Source organism: Pempheris klunzingeri, chromosome 2 (assembly GCF_042242105.1).
Source record: "Pempheris klunzingeri isolate RE-2024b chromosome 2, fPemKlu1.hap1, whole genome shotgun sequence".
NCBI lineage: Eukaryota > Metazoa > Chordata > Actinopteri > Acropomatiformes > Pempheridae > Pempheris > Pempheris klunzingeri.
The window spans coordinates 4,168,821-4,193,558 of NC_092013.1; the positions used below are offsets into that span (position 1 = coordinate 4,168,821).

At 45.7% G+C, this 24,738-nt stretch overlaps 1 protein-coding gene across 3 annotated transcripts; it reads left to right on the forward strand.

The window, feature by feature from the left end:
* The first annotated feature begins 5,271 nt into the window (after nt 1–5,271).
* On the forward strand, nt 5,272–18,524 carry gata2a (GATA binding protein 2a). Of its 3 annotated transcripts, none has more exons than XM_070849977.1 (6): nt 5,272–5,336; nt 9,606–10,037; nt 10,826–11,392; nt 14,112–14,257; nt 16,521–16,646; nt 17,328–18,524. In XM_070849977.1, exons 2-6 carry the CDS (start codon nt 9,809–9,811, stop codon nt 17,622–17,624), a joined length of 1,365 nt encoding a protein of 454 aa, XP_070706078.1. In that variant the 5' UTR covers nt 5,272–5,336; nt 9,606–9,808; the 3' UTR covers nt 17,625–18,524. The 3 variants fall into 3 exon arrangements, with proteins under 3 accessions (XP_070706078.1, XP_070706070.1, XP_070706087.1); XM_070849969.1 differs by lacking the exon at nt 5,272–5,336 and adding an exon at nt 9,263–9,346; XM_070849986.1 differs by lacking the exons at nt 5,272–5,336; nt 9,606–10,037 and adding an exon at nt 10,691–10,734.
* Nucleotides 18,525–24,738: the final 6,214 nt, after the last annotated feature.

Below are 24,738 nucleotides of genomic sequence, written 5' to 3' on the forward strand. Positions count from 1 at the left end.
CAAAGTCCGCGGTCGTGCTCCTCTCGCGCAGATGTTTACATCGCGCACACTTTTGCTCAAAGCCCCCGTGCTCTGTCTATATCTGCGCGCATATTGATGTCAGCCTCCCTCTCTGTATGGATTTGTATCGATGAGACAGTAATCCTCTTCCCTTGCCGCCCTTGTGTGCAACTGTCCACAGCTCCCACTAAGACCCACTGATCTCTGCCACATGGCGCTCCATCAAAGCACTGATGGTCATGCCTCTCAGGGCAAGTTTTGCCAAAAAACGCACCCACGTGGCTCATACATGTCCCTCAGTGCAGCGGATAAGCGGCAGATGAAGGTCTGACGCTACTTTAGACTTTGTATCATCTTGGATCACATGAAGGCGAGTGAAACAAAGCTGGTCTCTGTTTAACAGCACACACACACACTCACACTCACACATTTCCTACTTTCTCTATTGGAGCTGATTAGAGTGACAGGGGCACTTCCCATTGGCTGTGAGAGTGGCCCTCTCCTTCCCAGGGCAGCCAATTTCCCCTACTCCAGAGCTGATAGGAAACTTTGATTGTCCACTGAGCTCAGGAGAGACAAAGAGATTTTTCCTCTTGCAATCCACATATCGCTCCATCACATCTCTACCTACAATCTCCCTCCCCACTTGCTCTCTCCTCTGCCATCCTTCTCTCTTGAATTTTCTTCCCTTCTTTCCACAAACACGCACTCGCTTTCTGTTGTGGGCTGCTGCATGCGAGTCCATTAAACTGGCACTGGCTGCTTTGATGGGCAGGAAGTTTCGCTTCATGTGGTGACACCTGCATCCTGTGACACAATCCTGCCCTGCAAACATGATCTACTGTCTTGGCTTACCACCGTCCTCTAATAGCATTCCTATAATTCAGCACAGGCGGATGCTGTTTAAGGTATTTGTATACTGGTGGGTACTCGCGTTGGGTGTGAAGTGAAGCGAGAAAAGAGGAGGGAGGGGAGAAGGGTGGACAGAGTGAGCAAGGCGTCTAAACATGTGGAGAGAGCCGACAGGAAACATCACCCTCTCTCTCTCTCTCTCTCTCTCTCCACCCGATGCCGGCCCTCCCTGAGAACACACTTCCTGTCAGAGCTCCTCTAACTTCCTGTCCAGCCACCGGGAATCCCAGCTGGAACTTTCCAGCTGTGCTGCAGCCTCCCCTCCCTCCCTCCCTCCCTCCCTCCCTCTCTGGGCTGCTTGGCTATTACAATGCTCAATCCCTCAGAGTCATCCATGCAGATATTTGCAACACACGCACACTGAGGGCTGCTGTAGTGGTGCTACTGCATCCTCTGCTCGCCAGGGGTCGCTACATAACAGCGCATGTCCCCCCCCCCCCCTCTGCGTGACTTGACTGCGCCTCTCCCGCAGTGTGAAGCTCCCTCTCTGCGCCTCGGTGCTACAGGGGGACACCGGGCTCCGCTGTCTCCTCAGAAGCGCTCTCATTTGTATTACTAGTTTATTTAAGCGCAGGAAAATGCGCAGTGCCATTAGTGTAATGGCTTCCACTGAAATGGCACATGCATGTTTATGAGTGCGCCTTCACGCGGGGACCATATGGGGTGGAAAAAAAAGCAGGTTTGGTGACTTTGTGTATGACCTTTTCGGAAAGAGAGCTAATCCCGAGCTATAATAGACTCCGGGACCGATATGGAAAACTGCTGCACCGTTATCTCGGTTGTCTTGGAGACCATCAGAGCACCGGGGCCGGTGGAGATGCCACGGTATTAAAAGGGGAGCGTGTGTGTGTGTGTGTGACTGTGTGTGTGTGTGTGTGTGTGTGTGTGTTGGAAAATGTCTTTTTTTTTCTTTTTTCTGGTCACAAGTGTCACTCATAAATAGGCTGCTGCATTATAGAGGCACAAACATTTTTTTCCCTGCCTCGTTCGTCCCTCAAAGCCTCAGATTGTTGAAATTATAAATTCAGTTTTAGGAGACACGGAAAAAGGTCAGTCAGTGAACGCCCCTTAAATCTAACTGCACTCGCTGGACATCAATTATAAAATGTAGTAGGTCTTTTATGGGCCAAACTACTGGGAAAAACATGGACTGTGAGCAAAATGCCACTGCAGTTAGTTTAAACGATAAGGCGGGCCTGATGTGAGGCCTGCAGAGGAGGAGGAGGAGGAGGAAGAGGAGGCCTACTGACCAGACAAAACGAAATCAGGGGAAACTAACGGTGCGTGTTAAGCGGCTCAGCCTGTTGTGAAACTAAAGATAAAGATATCGTGTTTCGATGCGTTTGTTAGGAGGGAATCATCCCCAAATAGAGCTGAAAATTGAGTTTATACCGTCATCTGTATTTTATTTATGCTGTCATCAAGAGACAGCCTAAAAAATATGTATATTTAATATGTCTTAATCAACTGTAAGTTTTTTTAAGTTTGTAAATGTGTGATTATATTGTTTACATTATTATTTTTGTCTAAAAAAAAAAGAAAGAAAGAGAAACCTTATATGAGCCGTGTTGTACAACATTTCCTGTAAATCTAAAGGAGGCTCCGTCCTGCAGCAGTGATAGGTCTGATCAGACAGACAGGCATCATATCACAGTGATGGATGTTTAATAATAGCTTGTATTGATATGTAAAGTGTGTGTGCCAACAGTCTGGCCAATAGACTCCAAATGGAGCCTATATTGGCAGTGTCGCTGCAGCGCGTAAAACGTGTAAATATTTCTCATTCCCTGCGCCTATCTGTCTCTATCAACCTGCGGGACCCCCCCCCTCTACCCCACCTCCCCTCCTCACCCCCCCACCCCCACAAATGATGCATTAGATGCATTGAATGTATTTGTTGTGCAAGTTTGAAAAGGCGGCGATAATCTGGGAGTGAGAGATAAGGAACACCAATTTATTCAGCAGCACTTTGGACCCCGCTTCCAGCCTCGGTCGGTGCTGACACCCCCAGCGGTTTGCTGATAACGATTAGGCCATTTATTATCTTCACAGAGAACAAAGATTGCGTGGTGCCGATGAAATATTACCCCTGGTAATAATCAGAAGGAGAAGGGCCCTGGCATCTAATGCAGTGTGCATATAATATCCGTGCGCGCGCACACACACACACACACACACACACATAGAGAGTCTCGTGCAGAACATGCAGAAAATTGATTAACAAAACAAGTGCAGATATAACATTAGTCTATAATGCTGTGAATGTGATTTATTGATACAGATCCTAAGAGATTTATTTTAAATATAATAATAATAATCATAATAATAATAGACTAAATATGGAGGTTGTCTTTTTAGTGTTAATTATTCTCCTAAAATAAAACTGATATCATTTATTTGGCCACCTGCTTTTAACCTGATTGATAACTCTGATTGATAACTGTGCTGAATTGTTGTCAGAGCCCATTGTCATAATTCTCAACTAATTAGATCCTAATTAACTACTTTTTTTTTTTTTTTTTTTTAAAGGCACAAATGTTGACACCAGTTTTTCTTGTGTGTTCGTGTGGCCTGATTGTTCATATAGTTTATATGATTGTATTGTGTTTATATAGTTTATATGACTGTATTGAGTTTATATAGTTTATATGACTGTATTGAGTTTATATAGTTTATATGACTGTATTGAGTTTATAGTTTATATGATTGTCTTGAGTTTATATAGTTTATATGACTGTATTGAGTTTATATAGTTTATATGACTGTATTGAGTTTATATAGTTTATATGACTGTATTGAGTTTATAGTTTATATGATTGTCTTGAGTTTATATAGTTTATATGACTGTATTGAGTTTATATAGTTTATATGACTGTATTGAGTTTATATAGTTTATATGACTGTAGAGTTTATATAGTTTATATGATTGTATTGAGTTTATATAGTTTATATGACTGTATTGAGTTTATATAGTTTATATAGTCTGCGTGTAAAAAGGCCAAATAATCAAAAGTCAATGCTGTTTTTTTCTCCAGATAATAACAATATATGAGCCTGGACAAACTTTAAAAGTGAGATTTTTCTACTTTTAGGCTTCATGTGTGGAATATCCTGAGAGGCCATGAAGACCTTTACAGGTTATTCCTTATTCACACTGAGCAAAGTCTCTCAGTGTTCCCGTGGAGGTCCACTGGGAGCCACATATCGATATTTTGAGCTCTCACTTCTTTGCTCTGGTGATTTTTAACACTGAAACAAATGTTACTAATTCAGTCAGACTTCACATTTCTTTTTTTCTTCTTCTCTTCTCTTCTCTTCTCTTCTCTTCTTTTATTGTGTGTGTGTGTGTACTCTGGGGAGCACGAGCCCCGAGTTGCAGAGGTCCTCGCGCCCCTTGCACCTGCCTGGCTGCAGCAGCCGCGCACGAGCCCAGGTCGCGTGCAGGAGATTTTAGGGGCTTTGCATGTTTTACAAAGTTGTTGTTACTGTGTGGGATATAAAGCAACGACAAAAAAGGCAGAGAAGAAGAAGGGAGGGTGTGTGTGTGTGTGTGTGTGTGTGTGTGTGTGCAGGGGGGGGGAGGATTTTTTTTTTCTTTAACACATTTAACACGAGGGAGGGGGGCGCGTGGGGATGGAGGGGGACATGAAGCAAAATCTATGAAAGTCAATAACAGCAGCAGGTTTTGGTTTCACTAAAGTGAAGGAAAAAACAAAAGAAACACAACATAACTAATAACTGGACAAAAGGCAGCTTGTTTACAGCCATTATTTCACACCTGAGACGTCCAGTGGCCCCGAAGAGACTCAAGGGAGCCACTTATTCAGTTTCTCTATGATCTTTCAGCTCAGAGGAGTGAAAGATGTCCGCCGCCTGCATCCACTGAAAGCCCAAAGCTCCATCAGCAATGGCTGAGAGACGCACCTGATATCACGTACGGGCCACGTTATTGATCACCTCCTGGGAGCAGGTACCGCTGCCAGTTTCTGTCCATTTAACCGGGACCCGGAAGACAGACGGACAGACAGGCTGCTGGCTGACGTGCCGTTACGTTGCTGCTGCTGCTGCTGCTGCTGCTGCCTCTCGAGCGGCCACTGAAGTTTTTGCTCATATTCAGAGAGGTTTGGATACAGCGCGAGAGAGAAAGGGGGAGACACGGAGAGAGCGCAGCAGACACACGCAGCTCTCCGCCGGGTAATGACACCACGGAGCCCCGTTTGGCCTCGACTGCTCCTTCAATAATAATAATAGTAATTATTATTATTATTATAATAAAGCAGGACTCGCCTGGACAAGTTTTCCCATCGGGACGTTTATTCCTGCGCCGTTATTTTTGGAGCGAAGCGCGTAAATCCGATGGACACACCGTCTCTGGTTTGACTCAGAAATCGCTGCCACTCTGCTCTCATATAAAACTGGAGCAGGTAAGTGAATTATCCATATTTTCACACTATCTGGCGTTTTTAAATCTTCTTACGGGAAATTAAAACAACACTCTAAAGGCAGGGTGTAGTAACTGGATTTAAAAAAAAAATCTTCTCGTCGATGGAAAAAAAAAAAATATATATATATAAATCATAGGTTGTTTTGTTGCAATCTTGTTTGAGCCACATGTTTAACAAAGAATGTTATTTGCTGGGGTTTTTTTTTTTAGCTTCGTTCATAATTTCAGCTCATATTTATCTCCACATGCGGCCACAGCTTTAACTAGAAGAGGCTGCATTAACATCTGGCAAGAGGCACAATACTGAATTAAAGGCATGAAGCATATCAGTAAGCAGCCTTGTCCATTGTGATGAACTGGCACAGCCTGCTTCCCCTTTTATCTTTTCAGCTATTAGCTTTAAAAATGAGTAAATGCAATAAAAAAATGAGTCCAAAAATGTGCTACAATTAACACAGAATCTATCAATAATAATATAATATGTCTAAAGTGTTATCAATAATCAGTTTTTAATGTAGGCCACTGAGAAAGGTGTTCTGTTCCTGAGGGGTGGGAATTAAAAAAAAAAAAAAAAAAATGGATTAGAGAATCATCAGCACGATATTAGTGACGACAGAAGTGTTCAATTGTCACGCTTTAAAACGCTCAATGGTGGAAAAATCTTTGATCAGCAGAAAGAGCAATCACATCGCCACAATGGTGGAGCTCCATCCACAGGCATGCAGGAGCTGGAGTGAATACATGGCACCTTTTACACCCCCCTCCCTCCCCATCCTCACCCCAAACTCTCACCACCTCCCCTCCCTCCCTCCCGCCCACCTCTTACCTGTGCTGTTGTCTGCATGAGGCTTTATTGGACAAAACAAACATGAAGTGATTGTGTGAAGCTCTGAGCACACACGGATATTTACATTCAATGAGTGCAGAGGAGAAGCCACTTTTTTTTTTTTTTAATTGATGAGTGGACTAGTCTGTGACACGTATTTCTTACACATACAGCATTGCACTTGGGGGGGGGGGACTTTTCCAAAAATGTTCTGTACTCACAGCCCCAATAGGAGTTTTTTTGGCTGCAAAGCTAAGAATAATCTGCCCCATAATCCTTTTTGTTAAGTGTGCAGTCTGTGTGTTATCTCCTGCCCTATTCTGAAATGTTATTATTCTGAGCTCAAACTGCTCAAATGGGAGTGAGTGCTGCTCTCACGGCAGCGCCCAGGCCCCTCTCCCGGCGGTTTTTATGGTCTTGTGTCTGGGTGCTTGTGTCTGTAAAGCCACCCCAGTGCCCTGGCTCGATCTAATTAGCCGTGAGTAAAGGGGACAATAATGCTTCAGCTGGTTTGTGTCATTCTCTTCTCTCTGGCTCTGCTTATCTTCACAAGACTCACTGTAGCTCTTCACACCGTCCCCCCAAACCCCTCCCAATCACACACACACACACACACAGTCACACACCTCCACTCTGGATAATGATGGATGACCGTGCCCAGTGGGAACAAACAGGTAGATAAAGCCAATCCCATTTAATAACAGCACGGATCGGAATGATAATCTTGTTGTTCATTAGCCGCTGTGGCTGCATGGAGATGCAGTTGTTGCACACAGTTCTCACCCAGCACAGGAGGTGTTGTGAGGGGGGATAGTGTTCTCCGGTCTAGGATAGCATCCCTGGGTGAAACAATACTGCTGTGTCCTTGAGAAAGACAGAGTGAAAGCAACGCCCCCCCACCTCCACAACTACACACACACACACACACACCATCTCCGCTAACCCTCCGTCACCCTCTCCCATCTTTTGTTCCAGCACAGATACAAATGGGATTAATGAAGGTATAAATTACAGAGGGCTAAATCCTGCTGAGTAATCCATTTGGCAAACATGCAAACAACAATAGGCGTGCTGCTGCAGCAGCTACAGCCTGAGCCTGACCCACTCTCCAAGGCCCAGCGGTTAGCACAGCCACAAGGCGACGCAGAGAAAACACAAGGCTGACCACTGCAGGCTGTTCCTGACATGTTACTGTGTGCAGGACAGAGAGAAACACCAGAAAACACTCGCTGCATCCGCTCACGCCGGAACAGGGGGAGTCGTTGTTGCTTCGGGCTCACGGCAATTAAAACATCTTCTTTTTATTAGACGTGCAGATGGTGTTTATTATTGATGACTGATCCCTTTTGCGTTATAATGCAAAAAAATAAAATAAAATAAAATAAAAGGTCTTATTAAGGTAATGTTAAGGTGAGCGTGTTCTCACTCCACCTGCCAACTGGAATCTCAGTTATTCTGCTGACACACATGCACTAATTTGTTGATTTTAGGAGTTGACAAGCTCAAAGGGCTGAGCTCATCAACTCACCCTGCCTGGCAAGATGCCAGTGATTTAATGACTGATGACTGACACACACACACACACACACACACACACACACACACACACACTTGTATTTACAGGGCAGGTACAACAAGGTGATTGTCGCCCTGATGACCTGCATGTGGGCATCGTGTCATCACAGCTATGAGAGGGTCTTTTACCTGGAGACTTTTTTTTTTTTTTTTTTTTCTTTCCCAGGTATCAGGGGGCTTCACGTGACACACCCGCAAACTCCCAGCCCCCCTCGTGATTCTGTGACGTCAGGTCCAGGCGTCAGCGTGGCGGCCAGTCTGGGCTCCGTGCACCCACCAATTATTCCCTGTCAATCACACACACACACACACACACACACACACAAGAAGACCTATATCTTTATGGGCGCAGGCATGGATTTGTGCGCACGGACTAACCACTTTACGCACGTACTGCCACTAATTAGAACAGAATAGAACAGAATAAGAGCTTTTGTTTCTAGTTTTATCTACATCTACACGCTGCCCACCTTCATAAGCCATTTTCTTAAACCACACTGGCAGAAACACGCTCGCGTCCTTCAAGGCAGCCAATAATAATATTGATAACAATATCAAGAACAACAAATAAAATCAACACGCCTCTATTCGGGGGACTGGTTTGTGTTGTGAATTTTAAATGAGGGCGTTAAGAGACACCTTGACGATGACCAACTGGTTTTCACAGGTGAGGCCTCTGCGCCCAACCCTGGTGCCACCAAGCAGCCTGTAAAGAGGCGCCATTAGCATGCAAACCGCGTTTGATTGCTCTGTCCCCGAGACAAAACCGCTGTTTTCACAAGAGGAATGCCCTGCTACTAATTAAAGACAATTAGGCGCTCCCAACAATGGGGCCGATTTCGGGGTCATAAATCGACTCCTCCTCTGTTGGTTTTAGAGGTGATGTTTATTTACATAACAGCAGTATGCGAAAAACAACACTTGCAATTATTGTCAGTGATGTATGGCTCAATCAGCAACTTGAACTGTTAAGAGAGGGAGGAAAAAGAAAAAAAATAAAACATTTTGCAAATGAGTGCCACATAATATCACCCAAAAAGTCAGGATTTTATTCTTAAAATATTTTGCAGGTGTGTTCGTACCACACACACACACACACACACACAGGTGAAGGCGACTCACAGTAGCTCACTCCTTCCAAACCTTTATATTAGTAAGCCATGCATTGTGCGCACTGAATTCCCCTTCATGCTGGATGTCTGTCTTTAGGCTTATAACTGCTGCTGCTAAAAAAAAAAAAAAAAAAAGAAAGCAGATTATCAGGGGCCGATTGCTCATTCAGTGCGAGCTTCATGAGAGAGAAAGACCCCCGAGAAATTACGCCGCTGATTGATAAGTCTTTTAGTTTTTCGGTGCAGGGAAATGGAAATTGAAAGAAGGAGAAAAGGGATGCGGCGAGCCAATTGTGGCAGCGCTGCCTGTGATTGGCTGCGGCCGAGGCTCCGCCCCACGTGGCTTGATATGGGAATTTACTGGCGCCAGGCGCATCAGTCTGCGCCACATCTCATTAATGAGCCTGAGCACTGCATGGATCAGGAGGTTTACTCATCCGAGCTGCATTTGCCGTCAGCTGATCGAAATTGCAACAGGTAGCCTTTCCAGAGGACACATTTGTATTTTTGTTTTTTCTTTCTTTCTTCTTTTAAGCGGAGACGGGATGCATTGCCTCGACACCGAGACTTTGTTTTCGACCTTTAATCTTTAGGAGCCTGAAGTGTGCAAAGTTTATTTCACGTGCAAGCTGCTATGGTTAGATAAAAATATATTTAAAAGCTTCATGTGTGCACGGAAGGAGGAGTGGAGCGACCACAGTGCTGAATTAACGTTTTTGTTTTCGTGTCATTGCAGGTATAACTGAGGAGAAAAGAGACCGGGTTATTTAAGGATTCTATCTCTGAAGTTATTAAACACAACCGAGGCTTTCACAGCTCAGGAACTATATTATAAGGAGGATTTAATAACTCTCTTTACCCTGGAGGTAAACGTAGCCTAAAAGTAGCCCGGCAAAGCAGAGAGACGTCTTGAGAGGAAAGGACACGGCCAGCTCAGCCATGGAGGTCGCAGCGGCCGATCAGTCTCGGTGGATGGCGCACCATCACGCAGTGCTGAACAGCCAGCACCCGGACTCACACCACCACAGTCTGAGCCACAACTACATGGAGCCCATGGCGCCTTTACTGCCCCAGGACGAAGTTGACATGTTTCTGAACCACTTGGACTCTCAAGGGAACCCCTACTACACCAACTCCCGGGCCAGGGTCACGTACAGCCAAGCACACGGTAAGAAGCGCTCAGGCTCGCAGCCAGCAGTGTGATGGGAAAGAGAGGAAAGACGCTGTGGGGGAAAAAATAGCATGTTTTTCTAGGGTTTTATATAATGTCCAAACAGAGCATGAATTATAAGCTGTGTGTGTGTGTGTGTTTGTGTGTGAGGCTGTGGAGTAAATTAATTTGGTACAGAAACTATAAGCTTAACAATTCATGCAGTGTGCAGCAACATGCATAACAAACTCCGTCTCAACTTTTCTGGGACAATTCACCAACTTAAAAGGAATTTCATTTCTAGCAAATGACAGCAAGAGGAAAGGGAAGTATGTCATTTAACCCCTCTGTGTTGGGGCAGGGGTTTCTGGAGGGAGAGAGAGAGAGTAGAGAGAGAGAGAGAGAGAGAGGCACTTCCCGGATATAAAATAAAAACCGCAAATTTACTAATAACAATCTTTAGTCCGAGAGCTGCAGCCGATGAAAAGATACTGCCTGACGAGGAGCTACTTTCGCTGTGTTTTTTGTCAGTAGGCCCTAAAACTTCTGTCTTAAACTGGGAGGACGTGTGAGGTTGCTGTCATTTAATGGCAAACTATTTTTGGATAATTAACCGTTTGTGAGATTATTATTATTATTACTGTTATTTTAAATTAACTACCAGTGGCCATCTGAAGCTAAATGTCTGACTCGAGTAATTCTGAGTATTTAGCAGGTAAGGTAAATGTATTTGTTTTGCAAACTGGGGGCAGGATTGGCGCGTCCAAGAGGCGTAAAAATAAAAAACACATTATTTTGGATTTCAGCTCGCCTCACTGGGAACCAGGTTTGCCGACCACACCTCATCCACAGCCCTGGTATTCCCTGGCTGGACCCCGGGAAAGCAGCCCTGTCCGCAGCCCACCACCATAACGCATGGGCGGTCAGCCACTTCAGCAAACCCGGCCTGCACACCACCGGCTCCGGCTACCCCTGCAGCAGCAGCACCGGCACGGCTCCGGTGTCGTCGCTCACTCCGGCGTCGCACTCCAGCCCGCACCTCTACAGCTTCCCCCCTACCCCACCGAAAGACGTGTCCCCGGACCCGGGACCAACCTCTCCGACCTCGACCAGGATGGACGAGAAGGAGTCGATCAAGTACCAGGTGTCGCTGGCGGACGGCATGAAAATGGAGAGCTGTAGTCCGCTCCGCAGCGGCCTGGCCTCGATGAACAGCCAGGCCCCGGCCACGCATCACCCCATCCCGACCTACCCGGCCTACTCCCTGCCCCCCCACGAGTACAGCGGCAGCCTCTTCCACCCCGGCAGCCTGCTCGGCGGGTCCTCCTCCAGCTTTACGCCCAAATGCAAGAGCAAAGCCAGGTCGAGCTCAGGTGAGTCTCACGTGTGTATTTTCTCCCTCACATCAGATCAAAACCGTCGATAAGGCCCGATTAGATCGTTATAGTTACACACTGTAGTTTACAAAATCGATCATCAGCAGACAAATGTTTTGTTTGTCACCGTGTACTAATATTATTACAGCCAGCTCTGCTGTCACACCCTCCGTTTACAGACGTGTGCGCGCATTAACGCGCAGGAATTTGCGCACGTGTTACTATGTATTACCTTTTATTTAATTTCTAATTCTCAACAGTGGTTTGCACTAATTTAACTCCCACAAACATGATTTGTTGCTCCGGCGGGTGACTCACAAAAAGAGATTTAATTTCCACTTCATTAAAAACCTGCCCTGACAAGTCTTATCTCTGTCCCATCGCACTCCTCCGCCACTTTTAAGCACCATCCACTTCAACGGGGCCACTTTAGAGGGGAATCAACCATTTGGGTGAAACTCATCAGACTAATCGGGGTCAACTATTTACTGAATGTCCAGCTGTGGTGCCTTTATGCGCATGATTAGACGTTTCTTGAAAGAAAAGAAAGTGGGATTAGACCCCATTAAACTAATCAATTATTCATATAGGGTGTATCTTTTTGTTGTTGTTATTGGTTTGGAAAAAAATAAGCCCTTATTATTGTCTGAGCAGAGTTTAAACGCTGTTAGATATATATATATTTTTAAATGTTTCAGCAGCATTTTTAAATCGATTTACTCAGATCGTCCTCACAGCTCTGCCTTCAGACAGCCAGAGGGCTTCTCCTTCGTGCCATCGGCTTGTTTTCTTTCAAATGTGGCCTTTATTGCACTTAAAAAATGAAGGAGTCACGACGCCCTGGCTCCTGCCATATCCTGTATACCTCCAAGTGAACAAATCACGACCTCCACCCGCCCACGTCTCCCCCCTCCAGCACTAACAAAGCACAGGCGACAGAGTCCTGCTGTTTGTGTTTTTAAGCATGGCCTTGGCCCAGTGCTCTGACATGAAGTGGAGTCCACAATGGATCTGCTTCTGTGTGTAGATGAAAGTGTGTTTAATAACACTGCTGCACTACTATATGCATGCTCTAAATATGAGCAGCCCTCATTAAAAATGCACATAATTGGTTTTCCTCAAAGCTGGAAAATGTGTTTATAATGCAACACGGTGTGTTATCTGACTGCCTGGATGAGCACCTGATTCAATAGGCTGCATGTGTTGGGAGGAATATATTTCAGGGGAATGTTTATGAAACTTTATGTCTGGCATTAATGTGCAGACATTTGAAAAACAGCTCAGTCTGGTAATGGGTCTGCAATTTCCCTGCATTGTTCCAGCTGTTACACTTTGAATTAATGGGCCTAAAAAAAAAAAAAAAAAAAGAAGAAAAGACGAGGACAGACTTCTTAAACTGTTAACAACCTGCTCCAAATGTAGTTATGTAATTATCAGCATTGTCATCCATTTTGCCCGTGTGTTTTGATGCACCTGGGGAACGCTCGCTGCCTGATAATCTGAGCGAATGTGAGCTGTTGGAGCAGAGAAATGTTACACGGTGACATTTAGAGAGAAGCTGGCCAGACTTTGCCTGAATCAGTAACACAAACATATCAGCTACGGCATTAAAAAGGCTCTTATCTATCAAAGTCGGTGTCCAGTGCCAGTAATGGTGATTGATTGTTGTACAAAATGCCACAATGACATTTCAGCTGTCAGCACATATACCTTACAGTATTGTAGCTTCCTGTTGAACTAGCCTCAAACCAGGACTCCTCCTCCTCCTCCTCTGCACTCTACCTTTGCAAGCTTCCCATTTTTCTCTTTTCTTATTTCAACACTTTAAACATTGCATAAGAAATAATGCATCAGTCATTGCTGGTGAATATTTTAAGTGCTAATGAACCACTTTAATGTGGTTGCAAGGCTTGCGAAACACTTCAGAGGAAGAGGCGAGGTGCATTTCAAAAGGAACATAGTGTTTTTTTTTTGTTTTTTTTGTGCTCAGGTCAAATTCCATTGTAGAGCGAGGGTGGGACTGTGGGTGTCGCTGGCATTATAACAGGAATAATGAGATGATGCTCTGGGGAGAGAGGGATACTTGAATTAAATGAGTCGGTTTAGCAACAGGCTGTTTGAAGTCAGTCAAACCTGAATGGGAGAGGAGAGAGAGAGCGCCTGGGAATATCTACAAAAGCAGGTTTTTCTTTTTTTAATAGAAGAGCACAAGAACGTGCAGGAAGTCAGGGAGGAAGGCGCAAACTTTACATTGATGAACGGCGTTTCTATATTATTAATTGCAGACAACTGGCATGCAAAGGCTGCAACACTGTCCGGCACATTTAATACCACCACCACACACTTATGTTTCCTCTCATGGGTGCCCACTGGGTTGATGAATAATGTAGTCTTAATTTGATGGTGTGTCTTATTCTTCTTGTTGGACACCTCTGGACATGTTCTGGCCGTCTCTGGCCTCCACACTCTGGATCGGTTTACATGGAGGTGTCTGTGTCCATGACAGCCGTGCACACTCGGCACACCTGCACCCTGATATGGACGTCGTCGCCGTCATGAGACAGATTTTGACTTCATATTACAGGGCCACCTGGGGTCGTCCGGCGCTGCACGAGCTGCTCCGGTTGGACAGCTGCTGCGTGCCGCCTCGAACAGAGAGTGAATTTTTTAATTATATAAAATTTCCTCTTGTCTCCCTCTCTTGAATTCTATGCAGAGGGCCGTGAATGTGTAAACTGCGGTGCGACCTCCACTCCTCTGTGGCGACGGGACGGTACCGGCCACTACCTGTGCAACGCCTGCGGGCTCTACCACAAGATGAACGGCCAGAACCGGCCGCTCATCAAGCCCAAACGTAGACTGGTGAGTCCTCGCCCCCTCCCCTCCCATCACCTCACTATGAGAGAAGGCACCCAAATATGAGCACAAAGCAGATGCTGGCAGCACAATTCCAGGAAAGTTATATTTTCCCTATGATCTTCCTGGAATTGTTTGTCCCTCTCACCCCCCGATGATCCGCCTTCATGGCCTGTTACAATACTGCTACTATTGCCATTGTTCCCGCTATCATTATTGCTGGTACTTCTGATACTGTTACTGATACCAATGCCCATGCTGCTTTAGTTAACACCATGCTTGAGTAAATGAAAAGCAGCGAGGACACAAAACATTTTGCTGCAGAGCTGCACAGACACTTCTGACATTAACCCTGCAGGAGCCGGACACATTTCTCTGAGCCACAGATTATTTATTTTATGGTTTTAAAGGTTATTTATGAAGCAATTTATAAACACATGTAGTTTGTCTATCTATCTATCTATCTATCTATCTAAGTGCACATGCATTATTTTAATCTTTTTCTATTATTATAGTATTTTTTGAACCCTTTAACAGAAATAACTGTTTTATTCCTATTTCTTTATTTCCTTACTGAAGTTGAATCTTTGTCGACAAACAAACAAACAAATCCAGACATGTTGATTTTGTCTGGACATTCAAAAATAGCCACAAACAACATTAAGTTGAATTAAATAAATAGATTAAAACTATTTTCTCTGTCAGTGGTTAATTGGTTAGCAGGACCTGATGGGCTGATGTCTGTATCGGTGACTGAATACATAAATGAACAGAAAACAAATAATAACAATTAAAGAGAAAGAAGTGTAGCTAAAATATTACAAATTAATTACTTCAACAGCAAATACTGAATAATAAAAAAGTTTAGTGCTGGTTTAATTAAGAGGGATCCCTTATTTACCCTGGATAATTATGACTGAGGGGTTTATAGAATTTGGCAAATACATCTTTAAATCATTAAAGATATTCTAAAACCACCAAATCCTTTTAGTTTTATAAATACATATATATATATATATATTGATGACATGTATATTTTCGCGTTTTCCACGTCGCTCCTCCTCGTGAGCAGCCCATTAGATTTTCCACTGGCTCGGCCCATGTGTGGCTGTAGCTTTTGCATTTTCAGCTCAAGTGTTTTTCAGAGTTGTGTTCAAAGGGGCATCCAGTTGTTTCCTATCCGGATATCTGCCCGGCCCAGATAAGGAAGTCAGGCTCCCGGCTGTTTCCGCCTTCAACCAGCGCGCTGCATTCTCCACAGCCAGACTGACATATACTGTAAAGAGATTATCACAACACTGGAGGAGCCGCTTATGTGTGAAGAGACAGACCGAGAGGGGCGGGGACTGGAAAATAAATGGATTTATGTTCTTCTGCGGTGTTACACGCGCAGCAGTTGTTTTTGAATATTATTATTATTATTTAAAAAAAAAAAAAAAGAAAGGAAAAAAAAAGTTGCGTATTTTATTTCGCAGGAAAAATGACCTGAGTTGTTGTTGTTGCAGCAACGAGTCCACCTGAAATTAATTACAAGAAGAAAAAAAAACACAAAACTGGATGCTGCCTGCAAAGCAAGACAGCCGGAGGGTTCTTGCATGTAAAGCTAATGTTTCTTATTATGTGTGAAGAATTGATCCGCAATGGACGCAGGAGCACGTTGCCAGGCAGGACACCGGGTCTTACACGACTTTGTAGCCCCGCTCCCCCCCCCTCACCCGCCCCTGGATCAGGATAAATAGAGGGTTTACACAAGGCGTGCATTATAACCTGTTAATACCAGCGTGCTTATTTTTAATTCATTAAATATGATCATTACCGGCAGGCGTGGGGTGTACAGAATCAGGCATTCTCCAGAAAAATGTCCCCATATCTTATTGCGCAAATAGGAAAATTTGATCATGGTCGTAGCGGTCTGCGTACATGCGACTGATTTAATAGAGGAGTTAAGTCATTTTTCCAGTCCTTTTGATGCTTTTCTGCACATGGTTCTGCGGTCAAAGTAGAAACCTCACGAAAATCCACGTGCCGCCGTTTAATTTAAGAAAAACTTGATGTCTCTTATTGGTTCTGCGCTCAGGCAGAAATCACAAATAACCTGCATGCAAAGTCGGTGTTGTGGCTTTGATAACGTAACACAGATTATTAGCCCTCTGCAGGCAGCATGGCCGTGATATTTACTGTGTTCGGTGCAGCCCGCAGCCCGCGCTGACCTCCCCAACAACGCGTGAATGGCTCATTATTCATGATGTATTTTCTCTGCTTCCTCCAGTCCGCTGCTAGACGTGCAGGCACCTGCTGCGCAAACTGCCAGACCACCACCACCACCCTGTGGAGGCGCAACGGGAACGGAGACCCGGTGTGCAACGCCTGCGGCCTTTACTTCAAACTGCACAATGTAAGTTTACAAAAAAAAGAAAAAAATGCACTCAAGTGTGGGGTTTTGGGGTTGGGGGGGAGGAAGGGGGAGAGCGGTGCTGGTCGTTAACTGGTCAAGTGGGCGGACAGCTCCTATCGATTTAGGAGCAGAGAGACTGTGAGAGTGTGCAGGCAAAGCCTGCTCACCCTGTCGAGCAGAACCCACCGGTCGTCTTTTTTTTATTAATCCATCGTTGTTTCAATGGGGGGCGTTACTCCCCGGAGAGGCTGCAGGGTGGGACTGTCATTCAGTGTAACGGCGTCGGTTACACTGATGAGGATTTGTCTGAGGCTGCTCCTTTCAGCTCCATCCACATGCATTCATACTGACCAGGACGTTTCTGTTTGGTTTTAAATTAGACAAAAGCTGAAAAACGCCCCTGACTCGCCTTATAATGGAGCTATGTATGCAAAACAGCTGCTCATTATTTATAGCATCCATTTCACACTGGTGTAACTCCTAACACTGGGCTGCCATGAAAGAAAAGCATGTCAATCCGACTTGGAAATGCAATATGTGACATCTTTCTGGTGACATTTTGAATTATCGTAAACAAGCCGGAGCTAAAAGCACAATAGATTTCTGAGCAGCGTAATGTGACAGTAGTGTCTATGAAGCGTTTGTGCGGCTTGTCTTGAGCTAATGTGCTGCTCTCCACAGGTCAACAGACCCCTGACCATGAAGAAGGAAGGCATCCAGACACGCAACCGCAAGATGTCCAGCAAGTCCAAGAGGAACAAGCGAGCAGGGGACGGCTACGACGAGCTCTCCAAGTGCATGCAGGACAAGGCCTCTCCCTTCGGCGGCGCGCCAGGCCTCAGCCACATGACCCACATGGGTCACCTGCCCCCCTTCGGCCACTCCGGACACATGCTGCCTACTCCCACGCCCATTCACCCTTCATTCGGTCACCCCCACCACTCCAATCGCTCGCCAGTCTGGGCTGAGCCTCACTGAAGCTCCTCCAGACGCAGAACTCCTCCGCCCGTAGGAGCCGCCACGCCGCCATTAACACTAAATGGCCTCCACATCGCGTCGAAAGCTGAGTGGACACGTTGCGTCATGTACAGTGGTTGGAGGGGAGAGACTTTCAGTCGGTCTTAATGACTGAAGGTCGCGTCATGCCTGACCTCACTGATGGGACGCTGCAGGGCAGGACTTTAGCGGACTCTGTGAAGAGTTAATGCGACGAGGGGTTCGTTCGTCCCTGGGTGACTGAGGCTAACAGGAATGGAGTGAATGGAGACGCTTGTCATTCTTTTTTGCTTATTTTTACTAAGTCACTTTGGTACCCACCTCTCCTTGACCCTGTAACAGGAGACTCATGGGAGGTCTTAAAAAGAACCGCTGTTCTCACCTCACGGCTATCTCATTATACACTGAGATACGTGCACCCTGTCCATCCCCGGGCTGCCGTCCACAGAACAAACTCTCCAGCGCTGGAAGTCTAAAGAGTGGCCGACAGCTACACCTCTGTTACGAACCAGTCCGACGCAGACTACAGTACCCACAAACCAGTGCTCTCCTCACATGCTGGATTGTACACCACCACAACGCTCACCTGTTTTTAATAATGGACTTTTATGGAAAAAAGACACAGTAAATAGAGTGTTTATAAATGCTTAATTGCTATTATTGTTGTTATATTTGATGTTATAATTATTGCTACGATAATTTATTTTCACTCTTAAAGCTTTCGTCAACGACACATGGAAACTGTTATGAGTTCAATTTCATGGTTATTACGTAAAGAAAAACACTGACCTATCTTAGATGAAAAGTCCTTGAGCTGTATGTTTTTATCATTTTTTCCATCTCACAAAAGTAAAGGAAATAAAGTTTAATACTAAAGTATAATCTGTCACTGCCTCCTGAGTTTAGTCTGTCTCTATCATTCCCACACACACACACACACACACACGAGCATCCAGCATCACACTAACTCCTTTTAATGAAGAGCGCTTGATTATTAAAATCATAAGTGATATCAGATGCATCAAGCGAGGCTCTGTGATCCCTTAAGCGTGGTAATGCTTTGGTCAGGCTCCTCCTCTATCTGTGATGGCTTGTTGTTAAGAGAAGGCCTCTTTGTGGAGCTTTGGCCCCCGGGCTGGACCATTGTACCCAGACAGCAGACTCCAACGAAGGGCTCCGGAGTCACACACAGTCATACATATGCACGTACCCACATGCTCATGCGCGCACACACTCGGGGGGGAAAAAAACAAAAACAAACACAAACTCTAATTCACACCCTTATTGAACCGAACAACCCATGCGCGTCCTCTCTAACAGGCACATTTTCTAGTGAATTTGTATGTGGCAAATACTGAGTCATGAGTGCAGTTCAGCGGGAGCCTTTTCTCGTCTCTCTCTCTCTCTTGGCTGTGGTGATTGGAGTGAGAGGAAGGACAGCAGGTCTTTAGTGGGAGAGAGCGAGAGAGAGGAGGAAGGAAAGGCAATCAGGCGACCTGAGCAAACACGTGGGGGTCTGCTTAGACCCTTCTCACACAGATGTGCACGCAGCTGAGGCAGCCAGGAAGCAGGCGTCCACTCTGTTGCTCCCTCATCTCGTCCTCTTTTTTTTTTTTTTTTTTTTTCTTTCTCCTCTCTGTTTTGTTTATCTTTTTTCACCCTCCCATTTCTTCTGTTTGGTTTTTATTCTCCTCTTTTTCTCTCTGTCTGTGTTGGTCACTCTGTCTCTCCTTCCCGTTTGGACGATTAAAGTAAAATAAAGGGGCTGAGGGAACGTTGAACGTAGCCAGCCACTAATGAGTCTGCTCGATTAGGGCCAATTTGAGGTCATCATCACTGAGTTCAGCGTACCCTCACACGCCCACAGCACAAACCATCCGATTAAACAGCCCAGGCTAAAAGTGGACTACCACCCCTCCCTGAACCCTCCACCCTGCTCACATCTGCTAGACTGCTGTGGAGGTTGATCTGCTGGGGTTTCCCAGAGGCTTGATCGCTTCAAATTGGAAATAATATTTATCCAGAGATTTACGTAGGTGCCGGTTTGTTAGCCAGCGTTTGTGCCGGAGCACCGTGCTGTCAGCTCATGCCGCACCATAGCACCCACATCGCCGACTGGCTGCTCACGCATGGAGACAGGACTGGAGCGCTGCATCTGAGTGTCTGTTTTCAGAGAGGGGGTGGGAGGGACCCCCCCTGATCCACTTGCTGAACACCAGTGAAAACGTAACGCTCCACTGCCAATAAGCAGTCAAGCCATCTGTGTGTAGCGTAGCGCTGTGGGTGCTGGGCCGTGTACAGGCCACGGCTCCGGTGGGTTGTGTGTTGCTGCAGCCAGCGAGGCTGCTCGGCCGGGCTTGGCCGGACTCCCGGAGCCTGAGAGGGGGAGACGGAGAGAGCCAGCGCTCTTCAATGAGGCCCTCCAGAGGGAAGGGACAGCCCTCCCAAAAATAATACAGCAGTCTGCCAGGCCAGCGACTCCCAGAGCTGCCGTCGTCTGAACACACACACAAACACACACACACACACACACCCCCACACACACAAACACGCATGTGTACATGCATAACAGGACGGTGAGCGACAAAGCTACTCCTGCCTGACGCGGAGGCGGTGTTTGTTTAGAGCAGAGCAACATTTAGTCTCCCAGGCCTGAAGAGACATTAGGTAGCAGGCACATGACATGCACACTTGCTCTTGAAACGAATGCTTGGCTAAGGGTTTTGGTAGTCAACGTGTGCCATCACTGCTCCATTTTCTACTCCATTAAATTCATTCAGACTCTGCAATACGAGGGTTTTGTGTACTTTTCACTCACTAAGCCACATTAGACCAACAGCTACAGTGACCAAGACCTCCCCCACTCCTAACTCACATCGTGAATTATGTGACACGAAGAAGAGCCGTAAAATAGGATGTTACTTATCTTCACTATCAAAGTGGTGTTCCATAGAAGTGATGAAGAGGAGAGATCTCGGATGCGTCGGCGGGGTGAGCATGGTGGCCACCTAGATCAGAGCACCGAGAGGTTTATGACTTCAACCTGGAACTGGATGTTTCAACTCATCTTGACTCCCTACCTCCTTTTCTTTAAAACTCTGCTCTTCCGTTTGTCCCGAACAAGCCCCCTCATCCCCAGCTCCACCACCAACGCTCAATCCCTCTCGGAGCTCCATGTTACTCCCCTCTATCTCTTCATTCCCCCCCCCCCACACTACTCCCACTCTTTTCTTGTCTCGTCTCCCACTCCCCCAGCGTATTTGTTTTTGCATCAAATTGAATTAGCGGAATCAAAAGGTATCCCGACCATCCCCTCGCAAAGTTGAGTTAGGGAGAGAGACACAGAAGATGAAAGGAAGTGGAGCGCGGTTCAGATGCAGGTCTCTTAGTGTGTGTGTTGCAACGGGGGTTGACCTTTGCCTGGGCCTAACTAAAAAAGCATCCCTCCTTCCTCAGACCCCTAGAAGGATATTAAGGCTGCAAGACAGAACAGTATTTAGATAATACAAACACGGGACATGTATTCCTAACTTTATTTAAAGTTCAGTCACACAGTAAGTTGCTTGTTTGTTGACTTCCCCAGAAAAGAACTTAAGCTTTTCTACGCCGTGATGAAGCATGAAATAAGCTAAACTAAGCTCTTGTGTGGCTCCCGAGATGTAATGAGTGTGTGTGAAGACCCACGCGTGAACTTCCTCTTTTCATGGATCAAGAGAAATTCATAGAAATACCCCTCTGACAGGAAAAAGGTGGGTACATTCAGTAAAACACCTGGTGATCACTATTCATAGAAACTGCAGCAGATACTCAAATAACTCTTACCACTTTTAAAATCAATCAACCGCACCATGTAGCGACGATTTGATCAGCAAAACTTTGACAGTAATAGCTGTCACTCAAAGAGACGCAAAGCTGACAGCAGATAATCTCTGATGACCTCTGTTGGCAGGAAACAACTGCATCCTCAGCGTCAGAGTGCTCAATCTCACCAACGATCTCTCAGAATGTCAGAAATTTGTCAGAAAAAGTCAAAAGTGTTTTGATCTTGCATCATTTATGTCTCCCCGATGACCGCTATGCTATCCTTTCTTTTCCTCCCCCTTCAGGCCCGTCATTGAAAGGCAGCGACCTGAGGTTACAGCTGCATGCCAAGCTTGACTGAGGGCATGTTTTCAAAGCAGTGAAAAAATAAAAAACAGGAAGTGAGAAGTTCAAACAGGAAATAGTTATGGTGCACTATTAGGACCAATTAAGACCATAGAGGTCTGACAGAGACAGTAAAAAGAGATTGATTATGAGGGGTGTTTGGTCTGTACAGTGTTTAAGAGTAATTCTCTGCAAGGTTTCATCCTGTCAGGTATCATCAGGCTTCCACTGGCTGTGCTATTATACATTTGTTAATTATTTGTTGGATTATTTGAGCTATTGAACTTTGCACAGACACAAGCGCTGACCATAAGAGATATGAAAGGGATAGTTTGGATTATTTTAAGTGTGGTTATGTGAGGCGCTAATCAATAGTTGGTGTATTACTTACAGTAGGTGTTGGTCAGTACGCCCCCAGTTTGGAGAAGTCCCGCCAAGGTCGCTAAGCAATGTACTGATGTGGTGACAAGTATCTTAGCCACCTGAAAACAGGCCAACCTGTGTTTGAGGCTGTAATTGTAATATTTACACTGCTCTGTCACTGGGGAACAGAAGCGGTTCTTTCTTTCTCTTCGCTTGCTTCAAAGCCACCAGATTCCATTGAAAAAACAGTCATTTTACCCTGCAGGACACAGTAATCGCTGCCTCGATCGGTTGGTTTGCTTGCGCTATTGTGTGACTTTGGTTAAAGGGCTAGTTCAGATCCACACTAATGTGTCTGTGGTTCAGAGGTTGAGGCAGCGGTAACCCAGCAAACTGTTCTGCAAGGTAAAATTACTCTTTTTGTCAATGGAGTCTGGCGGGTTTACAACAAGCTAAGAGAACGGCTTCAGTTCTGTGGGAAAGGGCCGTCTGACTGCAAGGTAAAGCACATACTCTTAAATTTATGTTATTGTTTTTTAGGTGGGCCTTTTTTTTTAGGAGGCTGAAATATTAGTTAGCATCTATGTGAGTCTCCTGCCTGCTTCTCCAAACTGGCAGTGGGCTGACCGCCATCTAAACATTACAAACAATCTGAACATCCCTTTAAGCTTCCTTGGGATGAGTGGCTGACATTTTTTATGCCTGTAGCATCAAACATGGAAGAAAATGTAGGTTTGTTTACCATTTAATACTCAAACTTAAAAAAAATAAATTGGAAGAAAAATAACATTTTGACTTTATTTAGAAACACATTATTACGACTTTCTGACTTTTTTCTCCGGCATCAGTGGCGTAGCTTGTAAATATGAAAGTGGAGAAGTGAAAGTAACAGGGAAAGTGTTTCATATCACTGAGATAGACCTTATTGCCACAGTTTGTGGTTTAAAAAAGGTTTCTGAGTAGAGTGTAGTGATAATGAAAAATGTTTATGAGTGCATAGAGTTACAGGTCTTTGTGGCTGCTATGCTGAACTCCCAGATGATTATCCCCTCTCTAACTTGGTATCCACTTGCCTCGCTCTGCTGACGGGGTGTTACTGCCATGCTAATGTCTCTGGGTTCCTCTGTTTGCACACAATCCCTGCTGAAATGAGGCGGATACAAAATCCTGACACCATTCAGCTCCTCTAATCACATGAATTTGCAGAAATTCAAACTAAGACCAATATGAATTAGCATCAGTCATCTGACCGTTTTCCCACTCTGGTCAGTTCACACATTCTTTTCCACAGTAATCGAGTGGCTGTAATCTGCTAAAAAAAAAAAAAAGAGTAACTGTCAGAAGCAGGGTGTGGACATGCAGAGCTCCCCTCCCTCGACTCACCCTGAAAATGAGGTCAGTCTCCTCTCACCTGGGACAGGGAGCATTCAGGATGTTCACCTGGGACAGGTAGTGTTCAGCTCTCATTCATGCCGTGCTCTGCTGTGCTGAGGCCCTCCTGCCCACCTGCTCCGACAGACAAATTCATCCCCACTGTCTGAGGACAAATGAGCCCATTCATCTGGAGGCTCCCATTGACAAACCGGGGAGCAAGTACAGTTCTAATGCCTGGGAGGGCTCAGGGGAGTGGGCGTCTGGACCAGCCATCCTCTTCCGCGCCCATATAATGTCCCTCGCCATTCCCGGCCCCCGCCCCGCCACTCCACTCGCTTTCACCGGTAGGTAACTGGAGAAAGGCATGAGTGGGGGAGTCGAGGGCACCTTGGCCAGTGGCCAGGAGTGAGAGGATGGGACCCAGGTGCCTACCCCTGGATGGATCCTCTGGACACTCCCTCAGGGAGTGATGACCAGACAGAGAACGGGAGGACTGTGGAGGACAGGAGAAGCCCACAGAGACCTGCCGTGCCCTGCTCAGAATCCCAAGCTGTTCAGCTCCCTATTGTAGACTGACGATGGTTGCTTGTGTGGTGGATTAAGTGACAGAGCTGCTCTGTGGCTGCCCTGAATTCACTGTCAAGCCTGCTTCATTCTCATGGACCAAGTTGTCCTCACAACAAAGCACCGCCGCTCTTAATGCACTGAGGTATTCAGGTGCTTCTAGTTTTCCTGTATGCAGAGGCACACCAGAGAAATGCTGACACGGTCGCTAAACCCCACAGAAGGAGCCAGTCGGCCTCGCCTCGCCTCGGTCCAGCTCTCGCCATTCACGCAGAAACACAACATGATGTGAGGGCATTCCTGGATGATTTTTCTTAGTGCTTATCTGCAGTACGAGATTTTGTTGTGTCTATGGCTTTGTTTACCCAATACTAGTCAGGTTCATATAGACAGGCATACACAAACACTGACAGGGACACATACACAGGCCACTTTCAAGAGGATGGAACAACCAATGAAAGACAGTGTGCTTCATTTTAAAAAAGCGTGATATGAATAAACCATTTAAGGACCACAATGAGAACGATGAAAGTGTTATTTGTAAGGGACAAAACTGTGGATGTGAAGAGCTCTGCTACATCCAAACAGGCGACAAAAAAGATGTGACATCTGTCACTGTATCAACATTTGATTCTTTTCTAAGTCTAAG

Bases quoted from the DNA above. Each gene is read 5' to 3' on its own strand.
- gata2a (XM_070849977.1), top strand. From the start codon at position 9,809: ATGGAGGTCGCAGCGGCCGATCAGTCTCGGTGGATGGCGCACCATCAC. The intron at 10,038-10,825 runs GTAAGAAGCGCT...TTTGGATTTCAG, and splicing joins CACGTACAGCCAAGCACACG to CTCGCCTCACTGGGAACCAG. The intron at 14,258-16,520 runs GTGAGTCCTCGC...TGCTTCCTCCAG, and splicing joins TCAAGCCCAAACGTAGACTG to TCCGCTGCTAGACGTGCAGG.